The sequence below is a fragment of the Rhopilema esculentum genome, chromosome 21 (genome assembly GCF_057945365.1).
Source record: "Rhopilema esculentum isolate cy_ngs chromosome 21, ASM5794536v1, whole genome shotgun sequence".
NCBI classification, from domain to species: domain Eukaryota; kingdom Metazoa; phylum Cnidaria; class Scyphozoa; order Rhizostomeae; family Rhizostomatidae; genus Rhopilema; species Rhopilema esculentum.
In genome coordinates this window covers 6445855-6463486 of record NC_142835.1, presented here as the reverse complement: position 1 = coordinate 6463486, position 17632 = coordinate 6445855, and the positions used below count along the sequence as shown (strand labels likewise).

The 17632-nt window shown below is 37.9% G+C and overlaps 3 protein-coding genes across 4 annotated transcripts; 1 reads left to right on the top strand and 2 right to left on the bottom strand.

The window, feature by feature from the left end:
* Window positions 1-78: 78 nt before the first annotated feature.
* On the top strand, window positions 79-2316 carry LOC135684318 (large ribosomal subunit protein uL2). Its single transcript, XM_065199843.2, has 4 exons — window positions 79-196; window positions 633-922; window positions 1055-1389; window positions 2097-2316. The coding sequence occupies exons 2-4, from the start codon at window positions 643-645 to the stop codon at window positions 2259-2261; spliced, it is 780 nt and encodes a 259-aa protein (XP_065055915.1). The 5' UTR covers window positions 79-196; window positions 633-642; the 3' UTR covers window positions 2262-2316.
* A 1557-nt stretch (window positions 2317-3873) lies between these two features.
* On the bottom strand, window positions 3874-6510 carry LOC135694270 (52 kDa repressor of the inhibitor of the protein kinase-like). The gene has a single exon (XM_065212951.2). The coding sequence runs from the start codon at window positions 6508-6510 to the stop codon at window positions 3874-3876; it is 2637 nt and encodes an 878-aa protein (XP_065069023.2).
* Window positions 6511-7610: 1100 nt separating this feature from the next.
* On the bottom strand, window positions 7611-17407 carry LOC148957639 (uncharacterized). Of its 2 annotated transcripts, XM_089114844.1 has the most exons (8): window positions 16851-16871; window positions 16315-16433; window positions 15041-15353; window positions 14414-14663; window positions 13842-13891; window positions 12938-13020; window positions 12724-12823; window positions 7611-11657 (listed from the first exon to the last, which is right to left on the bottom strand). In XM_089114844.1, exons 3-8 carry the CDS (start codon window positions 15300-15302, stop codon window positions 8806-8808), a joined length of 3597 nt encoding a protein of 1198 aa, XP_088970970.1. In that variant the 5' UTR covers window positions 15303-15353; window positions 16315-16433; window positions 16851-16871; the 3' UTR covers window positions 7611-8805. The 2 variants fall into 2 exon arrangements, with proteins under 2 accessions (XP_088970970.1, XP_088970969.1); XM_089114843.1 differs by lacking the exon at window positions 16315-16433 and having other exon boundaries at window positions 16851-17407.
* Between the last annotated feature and the right edge of the window lie 225 nt (window positions 17408-17632).

The following is a 17632-nucleotide window of genomic DNA, read 5'->3' as shown; positions in this document are numbered from 1 at the left end:
GCGGCAAAATCAGTAATCCGTTTGCTCATGCGCGAAGAAATTCGATCATATTTCGCGATGTTGAAACTGAATGCGATTCGCAAAACGTGACAGTATAATTCGCGATATCGAGACGAGGCTCAATTCCTTCCCAGGCTTTTTTGATAGCACGTCCTTCCAATCGGTCTTTCTAAAGCTGCCATCGGTAGAAACCCAGGTACATCTAAGAGTATTGAAAATTCCACTCTAATCATTAATAATTTGCAGTTACGAATAATTTCGACTATTTCATATGACTTAAGATGCCTTTTTATGAGATAAAAAGAGTATAGTTTTAGTCTGCTGATGAAATAGCGTTGTTTATGAACATTGTTATATTTAGGCCCAGGTCCTGTCTGCCTGGTAGCAAATGATAGAAGTTTGTCCTGAAATATCTAAAGTCGTCTCTTGAATCATAATTTATGATTACCAGGTCTTACGAGTGTTTGAAAGAATGATTTTACTAGGGCGATAAGTTTTGAGAGAATATATAGATTCATAAGATGCCATATAAATTAACGGATAAGTTCACGTTAGAGTTGGAGAGATTTTAACAATTTGGTGTCTCAAACTATGTGTTTTGTGATATTATATTTGACGTGTTGTCATTTTAGACCAATAAAAATGGGCAGGGTAATCAGAGGTCAGAGGAAAGGTGCTGGAAGCATCTTCAAATCACATACCAAACACAGAAAAGGAGCAGCCAAACTAAGAGCTCTTGACTACTCAGAGAGACATGGGTACTTGAAAGGTGTCGTAAAGGATATCATTCATGACCCAGGACGTGGTGCACCTCTTGCAGTTGTTGTCTTCAGAGACCCATACAAGTATAAACTAAGGAAGGAACTGTTTATTGCAACGGAAGGAATGCATACTGGACAGTTTGTGTATTGTGGAAAAAAAGGTAAGTTCTTTGCCCTTATTTACTTCATCGTATTTTGGACAGGAGAAATGCAAGTCATGCTTTGGTTTATCAATATTCATGCCATTAAAGTTATATTCAAGACAATATAATTTGTTGTCATTAATCTTTCAGCTACACTGTCCATTGGTAATTGTCTACCATTAAGTGCTTTGCCAGAGGGTACAATTATCTGTAATGTAGAAGAAAAGAGTGGAGACAGAGGAAAAATTGCCCGTGCATCAGGAGGATATGCCACCGTTGTAGCTCACAACCCAGATGCAAGAATCACTAGAATCAAGCTTCCATCAGGAATTAAAAAGTCAGTTCCATCATTTAACAGGGCCATGATTGGTATTGTTGCTGGTGGTGGTCGTGTTGACAAACCAATAATGAAGGCAGGACGGGCTTACCACAAATACAAGGCTAAGCGAAACTGTTGGCCTAGAGTTCGTGGTGTTGCTATGAATGTAAGTTATTCTTTGATTCCTACTCATGGTCCAACATTCAGTTTTGCAAATAATTCACATGTTAAAAATTTACTTAATATATAAACAATTGCCACAACCTTTGTTTTTGCAACTTGGAAAGGCAACTTAATCACAAGTCCCAAAATGATGGAAGTCATAATGAAAGAGAGTGGGTGGAAAATTTCCCACATGACAATAAATTGGTGAATAGCTTTAAGTTGGTACCTGCCTTTTGAACTGAAAACAGAAGGAGTATAGTCACAACACTAGTTACTTAAAAAATAAATTCACATTCTTACTGTTGCTATGACAGTTAAATGAAAATATTCTTCTCTAAATAATTTTTCACTGAATTCTGTTCTTTATGTGCTACCTTATGATGCAACAAGCTTAGTGGTATACACCTTGCTGTCTCTTAAAATAAACAAGGCTCAAATATAAGAAACTGAGGGGTCCAGAACATGGATGTCATTGATGATTTTTCAGGCTCAAAGGTAGCCATTAGTGAGAACTTAACCACCAGCTTGAGTTACATGTTAGTAGCATAGATGATTTCTGCTGTTTATAGGTTGATAAATTGTTGGTAATCATTCTTCTTCTAATCATATATGATGTAATCATTTGTTGATGGTTCCCCAAGACTATTGATTATTTATCTAGGGAAAGTGTTTATTCTTTTATCCGTATTTTACATCCGTATTTTACAGCCTGTGGAGCATCCTCATGGTGGTGGTAACCATCAGCATATTGGTTTCCCATCAACTGTAAGGAGAGACACACCTGCAGGTCGCAAAGTTGGTCTCATTGCTGCAAGACGTACTGGTCGTATACGTGGTGCTCAAATTACCCAAAAACAGAAGGAATCAGAATAGACTTGAATGAGACATCTGATAAATATTTTGAATATTATAAAACTCCTCATCCAAACAGTGGTGTTTTCTTATTGTTTCTCTCAATGCATACACATCTGGAATATGATTTTATGTTTAGAGTGCATTGTTGTACACAAAAACAAATAAATTGATAAAAGACTGTCCAAAGGAAATTTTGGGATAGCAGGAGAGACAATATATGTTTTTCTCAGTTTTGAAATGAAATCTTCATATTCCAGCTATACCAAGTATTTGAAAATAAATATGCAAGTCTGGTAAAAACTAAAGTTTGAAAATAATTTTTTAATGTATTGACAAAAAAGGGCAGTTGCAGGTCTGGTCTTAAGACTTTTAACAGGGGAGCAGTAAACAACTCTCCTAGAAGTATTCAGGTGAGCTTTAAGAACAAAAACAAAGGAAAAATTGATTTCAAGAAGAGCAAATTTGCTTTTTAGTACAATTTAGGAGAGCAATCTCTAGCTCCCCTCCAGCATTTGAGGAGAGCCTGGAGGGGAGCAAGAGCTATGGCTCTCCTCAAATGGCAAGGCCTGGGCAGTTGCCTAGACTGGATATGCTCAAAATACTTTTTTTTCACAATAAGATTTATATTGACTAGTCCTAGACCAATTGGATGTCTTTCCAAAAGTCCATTTCAAACATTAATGGAAAAGAGTTATTTTTCTGATTTTTCAAAACTATGCAAAAACGAAATGTATGATTATGCAAGATACTATGAATATTCATTGTAATAGTAAACTTGCCTGCAGTTTGTCTTGGTAGGAAGATAGGCTTTCCTAGAGCCAAAAAAAGTTGTTTAGTAATGGCATGTGTGATTATGGGGAGAAGTTTTAGATGAATCTGATGGGAAAGCAAGGTCTTCAAAAACAATGCCCTGGAAGCATACAACAGCTAGTGAAATAATGCCGGTGGTATCAAAACGTAATTGGCCATTCTTACCAAAACCGCTGCCAGTTACCCTGAAAGAAAATAAATTTCCGCAAGATACCTTTCCTCTAAATTTTAAAGAACTTGTTTTTCTAGAAGGTTTTAGGAAAATGCTCAGTTAAGTGTATCCCAGTTTAAACCAATATTGCCAGTTTATAACAAATATTAAAAATGCTCTTCAAACGCGATACATTTATTACACACAACTCTCTAACTCCCATTGGCGGATCTACAGGGGGGGCCGGGGGGGCCATGGCCCCCCCCAAACGATTCGACAACGAGAAACTTTGAATGAAAAGACAGTAAATACATTAACTAAACATGTAAATTGATAAGGTAAAAGTTTTTGCATAACAAGAAACTAGTTGTTTATATAACTAACAAACCAAAATTACTTATTACATTACATGAGAACACTAACTGCGAGCATAGAAACATGAGAGCTTTGATTGAGTAATTTTGTGGAAATCAGTGATCCCAACTGATGTCAATATATTCAGAAAAGAATTTGAAAAGGAAGTAGCTATATCGTAGCAAAAACGTTATCGGAGATTTTGCCTTTGAAACGAAAAGCTACATGCGAGCTCATTTTGCGCGAGAAGTGGTGTGTTTCAATGTTGAGTATTGCGATATAATAGCAACGTCATTTTGTCCATCTTTTAACTACTTACAGCTTTAATGGGATTCGTCTTGATTTTAATGCTGCGAATGAGTCAATGAGTTTATCGCTCGTTGGTGTTCTGTCACGGTGAACTTGCAGAAGAAGTAGGGATTCTAATCTCTCCTCAGACATTGTTGACCGAATTGCTGTCAGGGTACTATTCAGTTTAGAAAATAGTCGTTCGGGTTCTGCTGTTGTCACCGGTAGCACAGTGAGAATGTTGAGTAATGTATGCAAATTAGGAAATACATCACCTTGGCAGTCGCCTAAAGCGCCGATAGCGGTATTTGCTACTGTACTTGTTCCACGTGACAGCCATTGCTGCTTCCAAATTTCATACTCTCCTTCAACAATGGACAAGGGGTCTAAAAAGACTCCGTATTTTAGTGCTGCAGGCAAAATATCTTGCCAAGTTGATTCTTTGACGAAACAAGGCAGAATTCTTGTAAGCGTCGCAATCTTCTGCTGATGGGGACCAAATCTTGCTTTCATATCTCCAGCCACTTCATCAAGAAGAGGTAAAAACACATTGATACGATAATAATCAATGGCTTTTTGATTGGCTTCACCTGCATTTGATCTGAACCTGGATTGACTGACTGCTCGAGGAATTGCGTGCATCTCTTCTCTGGTCACTCCAATATTTTCGCCAAGAAGCATTGCCTCTTCAAACATCGAAGCAAACTCATTTTCTTCACCTTTACGCCACGTGTAAAGCTTTGACTGTGTCGCAGAAATCGTCGACATTGCTTTCACAAGATCGCTACCAATTTGTTGCAAAGAACGGGACACTGGGCGAAGTACAGCAGACACTTTCTCGGCCAATACTAGCGCTACAAGGAACTGAGGGTCTTGCAAACTTTTTAACAATCTCCTGGCATCTTTTCTTGTATCTAATGAGTCCCAAGCGAGCATTTCCTCCAAGCACACAACGATGTAAGGCAAAAGCTGTCGTGCAACCAAAACTGATTCATGTCTTTCGACAAATCTTGTTTCACAGAGGGTCACCAACTGCCGTCGCTGAAGCTCTTCAATTGATTCTCGTGCTATGACTGCTTGCAAATAGCTGTTTCTTTTCGCATGCTTGAAGAAATTGTTGATATCTTTGATGTCATCCATGCAATGTCTGATTGCTGGTATCTTTGCGGCTCGAGAACAACTTAGATTTAGCGCGTGCATGCAGCAGTGGAAGTAGTCAGCGAGTGGCGCAGCAGATTTGATAAAGGAGCAAACACCAACTCGCTCACTGGACATCGATGCAGCACCATCATATCCTTGACCAACGAGGTACTGCAAATCCAACCCAAGCTCACTTATATGGCGGAGTAGAGTCTCCCCTATTGCCTTGCCACATAGCTTAATTTCATTGTGCTCTGTTTCATCTGATTGGTCACTGCTTTTTATGTCTGCAATCAGGTCTAAAATTGCGACCGGTTCTTCTTTGATAATTTTTGGCACATTTTTTGTGTCAACGTAACGAATTGCAATGACCAACTGTTCTCGTTTCGCACAATCTTGGGTTTCGTCGGCCATTATTGTCCAGAATTTTGCATTTTTTACATCTCTTACTATGTCCTCTTTGACAATATTTCCTGCACAGGCAATTAGCTCGTTTTGTATCGTTTTGCTTACCAAAGAAGCATTGCGTTTGCAAGATTTCAAGTGATCTTTCAAGTTTGTATCTCCTCCCCGTACTCTCAATCGCAGCAATGCCCTGAAGTTTCCATCATTGTGCTTGGGTTCCATCCCAGTTGAATCTACTGGTCCATCATCACGATGGCCTCTAAGCGCAATATTTTGCCTGGCGCATGTTAGAAGGGTGTCGATGATGGGAACCAGCGCAGTCCTGTTTCTTTCAATCTCTTTCTGCCTTTCAATGTTCATTATTGATCGAACGTCCTTCTCACTCCCAGGTGTTGCACGGCTCAAGAACTCCGTGTACTTTATGGCACATGTCTTATGAAAAGATGTTTCTTGGTGACTTGTGAGGGCTCCATTTTTCCCTGTCAAGTCTGAAAAGTTTACAAGAGGCTTGTTAACAAGTTTGCCCATTGACTGGCCTGCTCCACCTCCGTATTGTGCACCTCTTCCACCTCCACTCTCGCACGTCTTGAATAAAACGCAATAAACACACCAAGCACCGCAACATTTTGGCTCTCTGCTGACAGCTAGCCAGGGGAAGGTTTTCAAGTGATTTTCACCCAGAAAACGCTTCGTTGTCGAGGACATACCAACCATGAGCTGATTCTTTGGTTTTTTCTTTTCAGAAAATGGATATTCATCCCTTCTCTGCGGCACCCACCTCTTCGATAAATATGCTTCCCTTTCGTTATCTGTCAGCTGTTCTCCTCGTTTTGTTTTCATTATAGCTCTACCAATGTCATATCTATCAGATATTGCAACATTTACTTGTGTCGCCATACAACAGAGGTCTGGGTGTGTTTCCTCTTCAGGACAATCCTGGACTACCGCAACTTGGCTTTGTGTGTCGAATTCTTCACCAGTAGATTTTGATTCAAATTCTTGGCAAGTGGTAGTTTCACATGTTTTAGAGATTTCAGGGTTATCTCCAACTGAACTGGTGCGGCTACTTTTTGAGAAGAATGATTCAAGAGTTCTTGATTTCTTTGGCGGACCAGACATTTTAATCAAACCTCCAGTCGGCTTTATTCTCTCGCTTTCAGTGAGGCAATAAGTTGCAAGTGGATGTGTAACACAAGAATTATGATAAGCCTAAAACAATAGTTCAATGCAAAATTAGATGTGACCGGATCTCGCGGCTCATATGGACTATGGTTTAACACAAATCATGACTGCGATCATGAATGAATGACGTCTGCAAACGTTAATGGTTGAGAAAGTTATGGCTAAAATGGGTTACAGTTCAAACATTGTTCATCGTGTTATTGCGATTGTGATACCCAAAAAGCGTCACTATTTCCAACAAAAGCAAAACAGTACCTATAACTACTCAGCTTTGCCTGTTATGCTGCGATGAATTTTTGGTGACTACCCATTTTGAAAATTTACCATTCAAATTATACGCGCCAAATACGTGGGGACTTTTGCTCATTTTCTAAATCTTTTTTTCATCTTAAGGGTACGTGTCTTATGCCGGCTTCTTGAACACAGGAATTATAATGTCATTCACGAACTCTGATGCGTCATAGTTCCCCTCCCAAGTCAAGCGCGAAAGCTGCTGACCAAATATTCAATATGAATATTTGTAAAGGCTGAAATACACGATCAGTTTTTTATGTCAGTTTTCCCCAAAGTTATTTCTATATCCGTTTTTCATCAGTTTAACTAAAGAAGCGCGTGTTTACACGATTAGCCAAAGTTCATCAATTTTTCATCATGTATTTTAGCCTTTACTTCGCTTGGAAGTTTCTCGCAGCAATGAAGTTTCTTAATTTTCAGTGTTCTGAGAGTGTACCTTCTTATGAAATTTTTTGATAGAAAGGGGCGTTTCCCGCGTTCGGTGAGACTTTGAAGGGCGTGTCTGTGAAATTTTCGCAGGCCTCCTCTTCTTTCATAAATGGCCCTCCCCAAACGCAGACGCTGGATCCGCCCCTGCTAACTCCACTAGCCATCTAAAACAAAATTCAAATATAAATTTACATGCATAAAACACTGAAAACAACATGCTTTATGCTCAATCAATTTTGCCCATGCAGAGTGTTATGATTCATTTTGGACACGTGGTTCGTTTCTATTTCACACTTGACTAATTCACAGTCATTTGCTTTTGACTGTCAAAGCATTTCAGCAAAATCACATATTCCCCTTACGGTCAAAGGACATAGTGAGCTTTTATCGAACTCAATGGGCACGCTCAGTGACTGTAAGCAGGGAGCTGCCTTCCTTACGTACGCTAAGGGGCAGCCTCTCATCATTAAGGCGTTAAATTATTTGCCTCTCTTACAATCCAAAACTTGCGAGCCCAAAAAACAGAAATGGGAGCGTTAATCTAAGCATACGTCATCGTGGACAAGTATTTAAGGCTTTGCTTTTGTAATTTCAAGGAAAGATATCACTCAGAAGGGGATAAGGAGCCATAATTAAGTACGGTACACTAACTTAACTATTCCCTTTATTGTTTACAATACAATAAATAACACACTTTGATAAACTAGAGAGTTGAAAATTCTGAACTGTAAAGGATTACTGTGAACTGATGCCTCTAAAACCAAGTAAATTTAATAAAAAGGTTCAATCTACATTATATCAATAAAACAATTTGAATAAATGCATTTGTACACTGTAAATAAATTGTTATGCAAATCGAAATATCTTAAAATATATCACCGTTTGCCCATGCTTCAAATTCGCTTTACGGTAGTCTCTCACCTCCCAGGGAATGAATAGCTATTTCGCTAGAAAAACCATTATACCGGGTTTCAACTTTAAATCTTAATTTATTTTCATCAAAATTTTCAATTTTAAGGAATGGAATCATGCCTATATTCTAGAATTTGGTAAGGGACTATTAAAAACCATGCATTCTGGAAACAGATATTGGATGTATATCTTACACACATGACAAATACCAGCAAATGCAACCGGGCGCCTACCGGAGGCTGCTACCACAAAAAGCTAAAAATTCTCCTCTATTCTTGGTACCCAGGGGAGGCACACACTACTTGCAGAGTGGGAGGGGTTATGGGTGAAGGCCATGAGAAATTCTTTAGACCCCCAACTTTCAACATCATTTCAGTGCTATATACCAGAAGTTATTTTCCCCAATTCTAATTCGTTTTTTAGAAGAAACATGTGCATCATATCTTGACAAGAGTTGGAAGTAATCAGCCCTAATAGCAGTCTTGGCGCCACCACTAATGGTGCCCCGATATAACCTTACGAACAACCTTGCGAATCTAAAGAAAAAATTCTGCTAAAGACGGTCTGGCTGAAACGAAACGTCAACAAGTTAAGGAATCAAGATACTGAATCTACCAGAAGAAAATCCCCAAAACTTGGGCCTCTTTTATTACTTGACTGGCTCTTGGACACTTTATTTCTTTGACCATCTTTAGCCTGTGTACCACGTGCTGTTTTTTGGGGTGTCGTCATGATATTTTGGCTCCAAGGGCCTGCAACAGGTATTGATGAAGGCATGTTATTGTAGATTTGATCATCATTTCTCAATACGTCTGGTCGCCATTTTATCGGTGTGCTGAAGTTTGCAGCTTGTCCGGAGGCTGGATACCCTTGGGGGCCGTTCGGTGTATCCAAGAAACTAAAACCGGGGTTAAAATTGCCCCTTATTGGGCTACTATCGATAAACGCGCCAGTCTGAAGCCAGCTTGGGCTTATGCATGAGCTGGAGGTTACTACGTCATTACGACTCATGATATTATCAATACCGTATGAGAGACTCGATTCCGTCCCGGCAAGCAAAGCATCAGTTGAGAAATCAGTGAATAGATTCTGCTGTTCTTGTTGAACGAGGGTACCGTCGTTGGGATTAACAACGGAATTCACAGACTGGTTTTCAATAGTACCGCCAATAAGGGTTTCGGCTGAAAAGTTCGAGAAGGTTGATTGGATAGTAGGCAAGTTGGAATTATTTGTCAAGTGTTGTGGATTTGTTGAATTTGACAATGGTAATTGTGTTACCATATTTCCTACAGAAGCCGGGGAAAAGATGTTGAGAATAGTAGGCAAATTGCCATCTTGTTCGGTATCACCTGAAAACACTTGTGTATTTGAAGGATTGTTGCTACGTAGTAAGGATTCAGCAGAGAAGTGGCCTAGGTTACTATTGTTGTTTATGTTACTCTCTCCCCTCGGATCTCTTTTTGCCAAAGAAACGAAATTATGTGCTTTTGGTAAGCCACTTCTGCTTTGAATAGATTTGGAAGCATTGTCATTGATTTTACCAGTCTGTCGTCTGGTTGGAGGCGATTCTTCAACCCTTACCATATTCAAAGAAGCTTTGGTATTAAAAATGGTTGCAGAAGACTGCACTGTAGAGCTGACGATGTCGAAGTCGACTTCATTTCTGCCTTGATTTTGGTTTGTGCTCTTTCTTAGTCTTTTGGCAGGCGGTTTCGCCAAAGAAAAGGTATTGTGTAAACCAGCGCTTCGTATGGACGACACTGACGACTGCGTTGTTAATTGTCTAGTCTGCGACTTCGACGAAGAGAGTCGCTTACGACTAGTCGTTTCAGCTTTTGAAATTGCCGAGGACGAAGGTGGCTGGCCTTTTGGCTCCACTTGTTTTACACGCTTGTTGTTTTGTGTGTGTTGGGACAATATTTTTTGCTGTATCTTTGGCCTATCGGCTAGTATGGCTTCAATAGACAGAGCCGAATTCTCAGTTGGTGATGTCACAACATTGCCTAACAAGCTTGTTACAGTATGACAAGTCTGGGTGCCTGTTACTCCGACCTGCTGACTAGCAGCAGGACCATCTTGCTGACAGGAAACAGGAATGCTGATACTTTTGTCACCTTCAGAGACACAATGTACAGTTTGTGATCTTTGGCTCTTATTCACCACCTGCGTTACGACATTGCCTACAGCGGAAACTATTTGTGGACCCACGTTCTTCGTTACGACATTAGTGTGACTTGACCTTGCTAAATATAGCTGCTGGGATGAAATAGCTGAAGCATTCTCAATTCGAACAAAAGAGCTAGTTATTGCACTAATTCCGTTTATATCCGATTGCAACAGACGCTCGCCGGAGCCTGCAATGACAGGCATACTAACAATACTACGATTGCTGGACAAAGCAGATGTATCGCAATGAGTACGGGGTAAATAAACGTTTTTGCTTGTTGCTGCACTTACCGATGAATCTTCATTATTTTCGAGGACAGGCATAGGCCCTGATGTAATAAATGACAAAGCATTGCCATTAAGCACTGCTTTAGTCTTCGGCTGCACAAGATTCTTAATAACAAACATTTGGCTTTCCATCGAAGGTGCTTTTGAAATTGTGTCTTTGTTTGTGCGCTTATTTTCGGCGTTACATGAAGTAGCTGTCATGCAGTCTGGCATGGTTTGCTTCGAGATATTTCCGGCATTGTTACTGTTCACGTGTATAGCGCTATCAACCGCAACGGAATAATCATTTGATAGGCTAGAGCCTTTTTCGGTCATGTGTTCGGCCAAGGTAGATTTATCAATACATCTTGTTCTTGTAACTGAGCTGGCATTTAAAAGAGGTAAATCAGCAGGCAAAATGAGTCGAGAGTGGCTTACCATTGCAACTTGACCATTCTGGTCTACCGCTATTGGTTGATCTGTGGAGAAAACTGAACCTAAGGTTGCGGCTACAGCTTCTCTTCCGCTGATAATTGGCTTTTTAGTTACACTCATATAGGTCTCTGCAACAGGAAAACTTGCCTGAGTACTTGAAGCTGACGCTAAATTCAAGGACTCACTGACAACCGTTAGTGTTTCTTGCTCTTCGTTAGGGACATGTGTTTGAATTGACAGGGTCGCATTGCTGTTCGATTCCATGTGGGGCTCGTTCAACTCAATGATCATCTGATCACTTGGAAAGCTAGAATTTCCTGTGGAACAAGGAATCAGGTGCTGTTGATCGCTTGCTGAGCTGCTATATTTGTTCAACAAAATCCCGTTTTCGTCTACTTGGCCAACAGATACAGTACCAGGGTTAAGGAAATCGAACTTTGCTTTTACGTAGGTCGAGTTAAATAAAGATGATGGAGCAGGTATTTTATATTTTCGCATTACTTTCAAAAGGACATCAACTAGATTTTCAAGATCAGCTATTTTGCAAACAAGCTCTTGCACTGTACTCTCCTGTCTTGCATCTAGGAAACAAAACATGGTGTAATTACGACAAAGCAAGTAGGTAATTACTTTGATTTTGAATGAAATTCCTGATTAAATTCAGCCATTCTATCATTAATGGAAGGGAAAACCAAGAAGTTTGTCTTTTTAACACCAAGAGATATCACATTGGCATCAAGCCACTTCATAACATGCCTGGGTTAAATTTATAGTTTTTATTATCGACAATCGTTTTCATAAAAGAACATAAGCTTTTTACAGTCGTCTGCCATGTATTTAACATAAGGCAAAAAGAGAAGAGGACCTAGTACAGACCCCTGCGGCACCCCACAATAGTCTTGCTATACATGGTCCACGCTGTAATGGTTTCATCATAGTCATGGTTTCATTCAGCATCGAACTTTGGAACTTCGAACTTACGATTATAATCAAATCATTCCCATTGCCATTGCCATATGTTTTTGTATGTTTTTGGCCTCACAAGGCAAGCCTCGCTTCAACGCTAGATTAAGCCACGTTTTCAATCATTACCACGAAGTTCCGTTCCTGTGACCGGTTACACAAGACAAAACATGAATGATGCGGGAACAGACCCAAAGAGTTTCGCTTTCTAGCAAATCCAAAGAAGAACGGCAAGGTTTATCGAAAACAAGGAGTTAATTTTTTCTGTAGTGTAAATGAGGTCAAAGTTTGACTAGCTAAAGATTTTACGAGGAGAAGAGAGCTCACTGTTTCAACTTATTTGCTAGTAATTTTCCAATATTTTGGTGCCCACAGGATGATTGATAACACGATGAATGACTCAAAGGCCGCATAATAAACTAATGCGCATTCGTGTTAATGCTTTTGTAGCGTCGTAGTGCCCTAACTGTAATGTTTTGTAGCCTTTTTCCAAGAAGACGCGGCGGGGGATCACGGTGGTTGATTATGTTGAAAATTTGCGACAAGTAATTCTAAACAGCCTTCTAACAGAAAGGAAGGCGTGCAGGAAGGAAGACGAACAAATGCTTTTAGTTATACTCAAGCGGTAATCTTTTTCAAGTCGTATAAAGGAATAAGTGAACATGGACTGAAAACATATCTTACCAGATTGGGTATATGCATCCTGCCTTTCTTTTTCCTCTTGATGCAGCTGTGTTTTCTCCGCAATGAAATCATATGCCTTTTCGAGTATATAAATCTTGTGCTGCCATAGAAAAAGGATATGGTATTGTTAAAGAAATGACTGAGAGAACTTTTGAACAACAAAAGTTTGTTAGCAAAGGTTTAAATGAGAATTTAAATAGAATGCAGCACTTACCTGCTTCTCTGGATAGTACTTGAAAAGAACACTTGCGATTTTCGAAATCCATCCATTTATTCTTTCTTTTCGTTTCTTCTCCGCTGAAAAGGGAAATGTATTTAGAAATTTTTTGAAAGCAATTGTAAATAAAGATTGACATTAAAAACCAAAGGACGAATACGCAAAACTAGAGATAAACACTACATACAGTGCAAGACATTGAAAGGCGTCATTCCACGTCAAATTGTCCATAAAAGTCATGAATGGTCACCCACCCTCTCACATTTTGATGAACATTACAGTATTTATTCATTCTCAGGTGGGAACATCACACCCAAAAGTTTAGCAAAATCAAGGCGTTCCTGAGATATGGCGAGTCAAAACTGGGTTATTAAGAGTGTGTTCCACCAAAAAATTTGTGCCAGCATTGAATAACTACATTTAAAATCCAGTAAATGATTATTTTGGTTGTAATTTTTACATCAAATTATCAACATAGTGAAATTAGATAGTGCAGATTTCAAATGTGAAAATCCAAATATCACCAAAGAACAAAGCTAGTTACTCAAATAGTTGGTTAAATGTTTAAAGAAGACTTTCTACATTTTGTGACTAGCCAGTTTCAATACCTGCACTTTTCACAGTATGCCAGATTGAAGAATTGTATTGGGGATAACTGCCAGAACACACTCACCATAACAGTTTCAGTTTTACTATTCATGTATTCAAAATTCTGACACACTAACATGCTTATAGTCTGGTGTTGCTGTATTATTAAGGGTTTTCTGGTCTTAAACCATTCCTTATCAATTTCTCATGATTCTGTCTTTACTTTACAAAGCAAATTAGGCTGAATATGTGACAAGTTAACAAAAAAAACAAATATAAACTCATAAGCAATGTGAACTATGACACAACACACCTGCATTATGAACAAGTCTCTTCCGATTACCCCGTTGCAAGCCTCCACTTCTTAAAATAAAGAAACAAGTCTTTGCATTAAGATAACTTCATAAACAGAGAAGTACCACTGGTTGCAGGGGTACATAATTTAGATGCAATTTACCAGAAAAACTCCTGTTCCATATTTCGAACAACATTTTTATCTAATATACAAAATGGGCCAATTGTGTAGATAGCTAAAATGTTCTTAAATTTAAATGGATCCTGTATATTCAAATTACATGCTTTCACCCCAATTCAGCTGCCTTGGATCTTGAATATAATTCCCTTTCCTGTGACTAAAACAATAAAATAATATTGTTTTTGATTTCTGTAGCACTGAATCTTTTTCTTCCTGGCAATGGTGAATATACATATTCGTAAATGAATTGAAATGATAAATAATTCAAAAATTAAAATCTGATGTGCGAATGGTTATACCAGGATGGCAAAAATACAACTAGGGATTCTAGCCCACAAACAAATTTTCTTATGATTTTTTTTGCTTAATATATCATCTTATTTTGAACAATTAAAATTTTTTTGAGCTACCTCATGACAAAGCCTCCTGATTCAAATTGTTGTCCTCTGTTTTCTGCAAAAATGCTGCCATGGTGTGTCCCCTCATCTTGTACTTTTCTTCCTCCAATTTCTTGCACCTTAGCCCCTTGTGCCCTGTCTAGTGACAATGTTTTTGCAATTTGAACTCCACTAGCTCCAGTAACGTGATAACTGACAGGGGTAACAACATTCTTTGCTGTGTTTGGAAAGGCATTTGTTTTCACAATTGTAGTAACAGGTGCTACAAAATATAATAAAAAATTTTGGACTCAGTGACTATGACTAAAAAGCACATGGACATCACTAAGATACTTTTGTTGAGAATGGTTGACAAATGACTAAGAAATCAAGTTGACAAATGAAGAAAAGGTCGCAATTATAGGTTGTGGGCAATAAAGAGTTTTCTGGTTTTGCTGTGGGACACAAACCAGATGCTGCATTGTAATCAGTTGTAAAAATAAGTTTCAGCAAGCATTTGCTAGTTGTGATAACATAATGTAATTAGCAACACAATGTGACATTAATAATAATGTAAATTAAAGTTACAAGAAATAAGTATATTTAATGGAAATTACATCAAAGATCACTCAAAAATCTTTAGAAATGTATTTGCCTTACCAATTACACTCGACTGTGGAGATATTTGAATGGCAAAAACTTTTGGTAAAATTGGCTTTTGTGAAACCTTCAATGGGAGCTTCTTCTTTCTTCCTCTTTTGGTTGATGGTTTAACACCTTTTTTAACATCAATAACTGGAGGCTTTGGCACTGAAGATATACTTGATGTTAACACTTGCAAAGAGGCTAAACAGTCTGCAGGTTCATTAGCTTTTGGCTGCTCAGATTGTTGATAATCATGTATTGTAGAAACCGCATCCATTTTTTCTCTAATCAAAGATGACTCACATGATAATTTGATCTTAATCCCACTCTAAAGAGAAATTTTAAAAGCTTATATCAAATTCAAATCACGTAATATCTAAACTCAGATTATCTTTTTTATGCAGTTCAATCAAAATATAAAACATTGTTGAAGGGCAGTCACCAATTGGAAATAATTATGCAAAGACACTGTATAAAAACTTAATAATCTAGCCATCAAATAATCACTAATTTTCAAATGATTCAGATTGGACGAAATAATTTTCAGATGATTCAGATTTTTAAATGTTAAACAGGCAAGTTCTGTTAGAAAAAATCTATTTTTTTACCATATATTCAATTAAGTAAAAAAGGTTCCCTTGAAGAAAATAGGTGCAGGCTTGATTTTGCCTCAAAATATATATAGACAATATGGATTGATTTTGTCTCAAAATTTCCTCAAAACAAAGAGACCTTTTTCCTTTATTGATTTGTTTAAATTTTAAAATTGTATCCTTAACTTTTTGAAACGAAAATTGAGCATAAGATTATGTTTAGGTAGTGGCATTGCTTTTAAAATCCATTAAACTAACTGCTCAACCTGTATAAAAGTGTAGCTTTTAAAATATATACTGCAAACAAATAATGAAAAGTTATATCTAGGCATCTTGCTAATAGAGTATTTAAAGCTAGAAATCTTTACTTAAGAATCTGGCATTCCCTATCAAGAATCTTGATCAACTTTTCATATATCATAAGATCATAGCATATATCATTCTTTTGATGCATATATACCAGACCATTCGTTTTGAATGTTTATATTTTGCAGACCATTTACTTTTATCACAAAAATTATACAATTTACCAAGAAGATTAAAAACATGATATATTTGAAAATATTTTAGATCCCTGACCATTATGAACAGAATATGAACTGATGATGAATGAAAGTGTAAAATGAATACAATAAATACAATGAATGCAGGCTAAATAGTATTCACTTTAATAAAAAAAATAAAAAAGTTCCTTGCCTAGTCAGAAAAGTGGCAGCTAAGCAATGTCTTGACCCTAGGCAATGCTTGGACCTTGTTTTTTTCAATAATGATTATTCATTTGAACTTTCCGAACAGTATTATCGTTACAGCATAACCTAAACAAATTGGAAATTATTGCATGAAAAGAGAGATATGGTCAACTCCTTAACATGGCTGATTTTCGGAGGGTGTACATGTACAAAACAAGAATCGGGTGGCTTGTTCTGGTTACATAAATGCGTAAAACAGTTCAAACATCTAACCAACAGCATTCTATATAGAGTTCTATGGCATTCAATACAGATTTGCATATTCATATCAGCATAAGACCTTTTTGCTAAGACTCCTGCCTTGGGATAGGCCTAGAAAATCAAACTTGCTCTCGAAAAGGGTCGCGTCTTCTGAGAGTCCGTTGAGTTTTTATTACAGCATGATCACCATTCCAACAGTTATTTCTAGTTCTAGGCTTTTATGACCAAGCAATAATAAGATTTAACTTTACATCCTTGAAATCACATGGTCAGTTATCTTACCTTTTTTTCGGCCAATGTTTTTCTTTTCTGGATTAAACTACAACGCCATCTTTTTATGATAGAGAACTGCATCAAAACGAGGTTACCAGTCTCGGTCGATATTCCAACTTCGGTACATTTGGTTCTTTGCCATAAAGAAAGTATTATAATAATTCAACTTTAATGCTAGGACTTCGACCTAGTGCCCCGCTCCCAAAATAGCATTTAGGAGAAATTTTTAGATGAGATCCTTCGTTAACAGTAGTTTCATGGAGACAAGGTGTATGAACTGTGGAAAAGGACTGGAGCCGAGTACAACGTTCGTGGTGGTTTCTTAATCCTGTCTTTTTCAGCAGCTGATATCATAAAATACACGATGGGATGAAAATTGCCCACTAAGAAACCAGACTTTGGTTATAGAGAGCTTGGATCATGTTTTTAGCTGGTTTTAAGAGGAGAATCACAACCTAAAACCACCAAAACAAAAATTTGTAACATGCAAACCTTATACGGTACATTTTTTATTTACCCGCCTAGAGCAAGAACTGACGAGAGATTTACGAGCCCTTAGATACCTTAGCCAGCAAATTAAGAATCCAAATGGGGGTTCTAAGAAATTGTAAATGTATCGAGCACACCCTTAAACAGACCTTAAAATTCCCATCCAGAAAATATCTTATCTAGCAGATCTCTTCGATTTCGTTTGATTTCCTATTCAACAATGTAATTATCAAAAGGAAAGCAATTACAATGATGCTTTTTTTGATGTAAGGGTATTCAACCTATTCGCACCGTCGTACAGA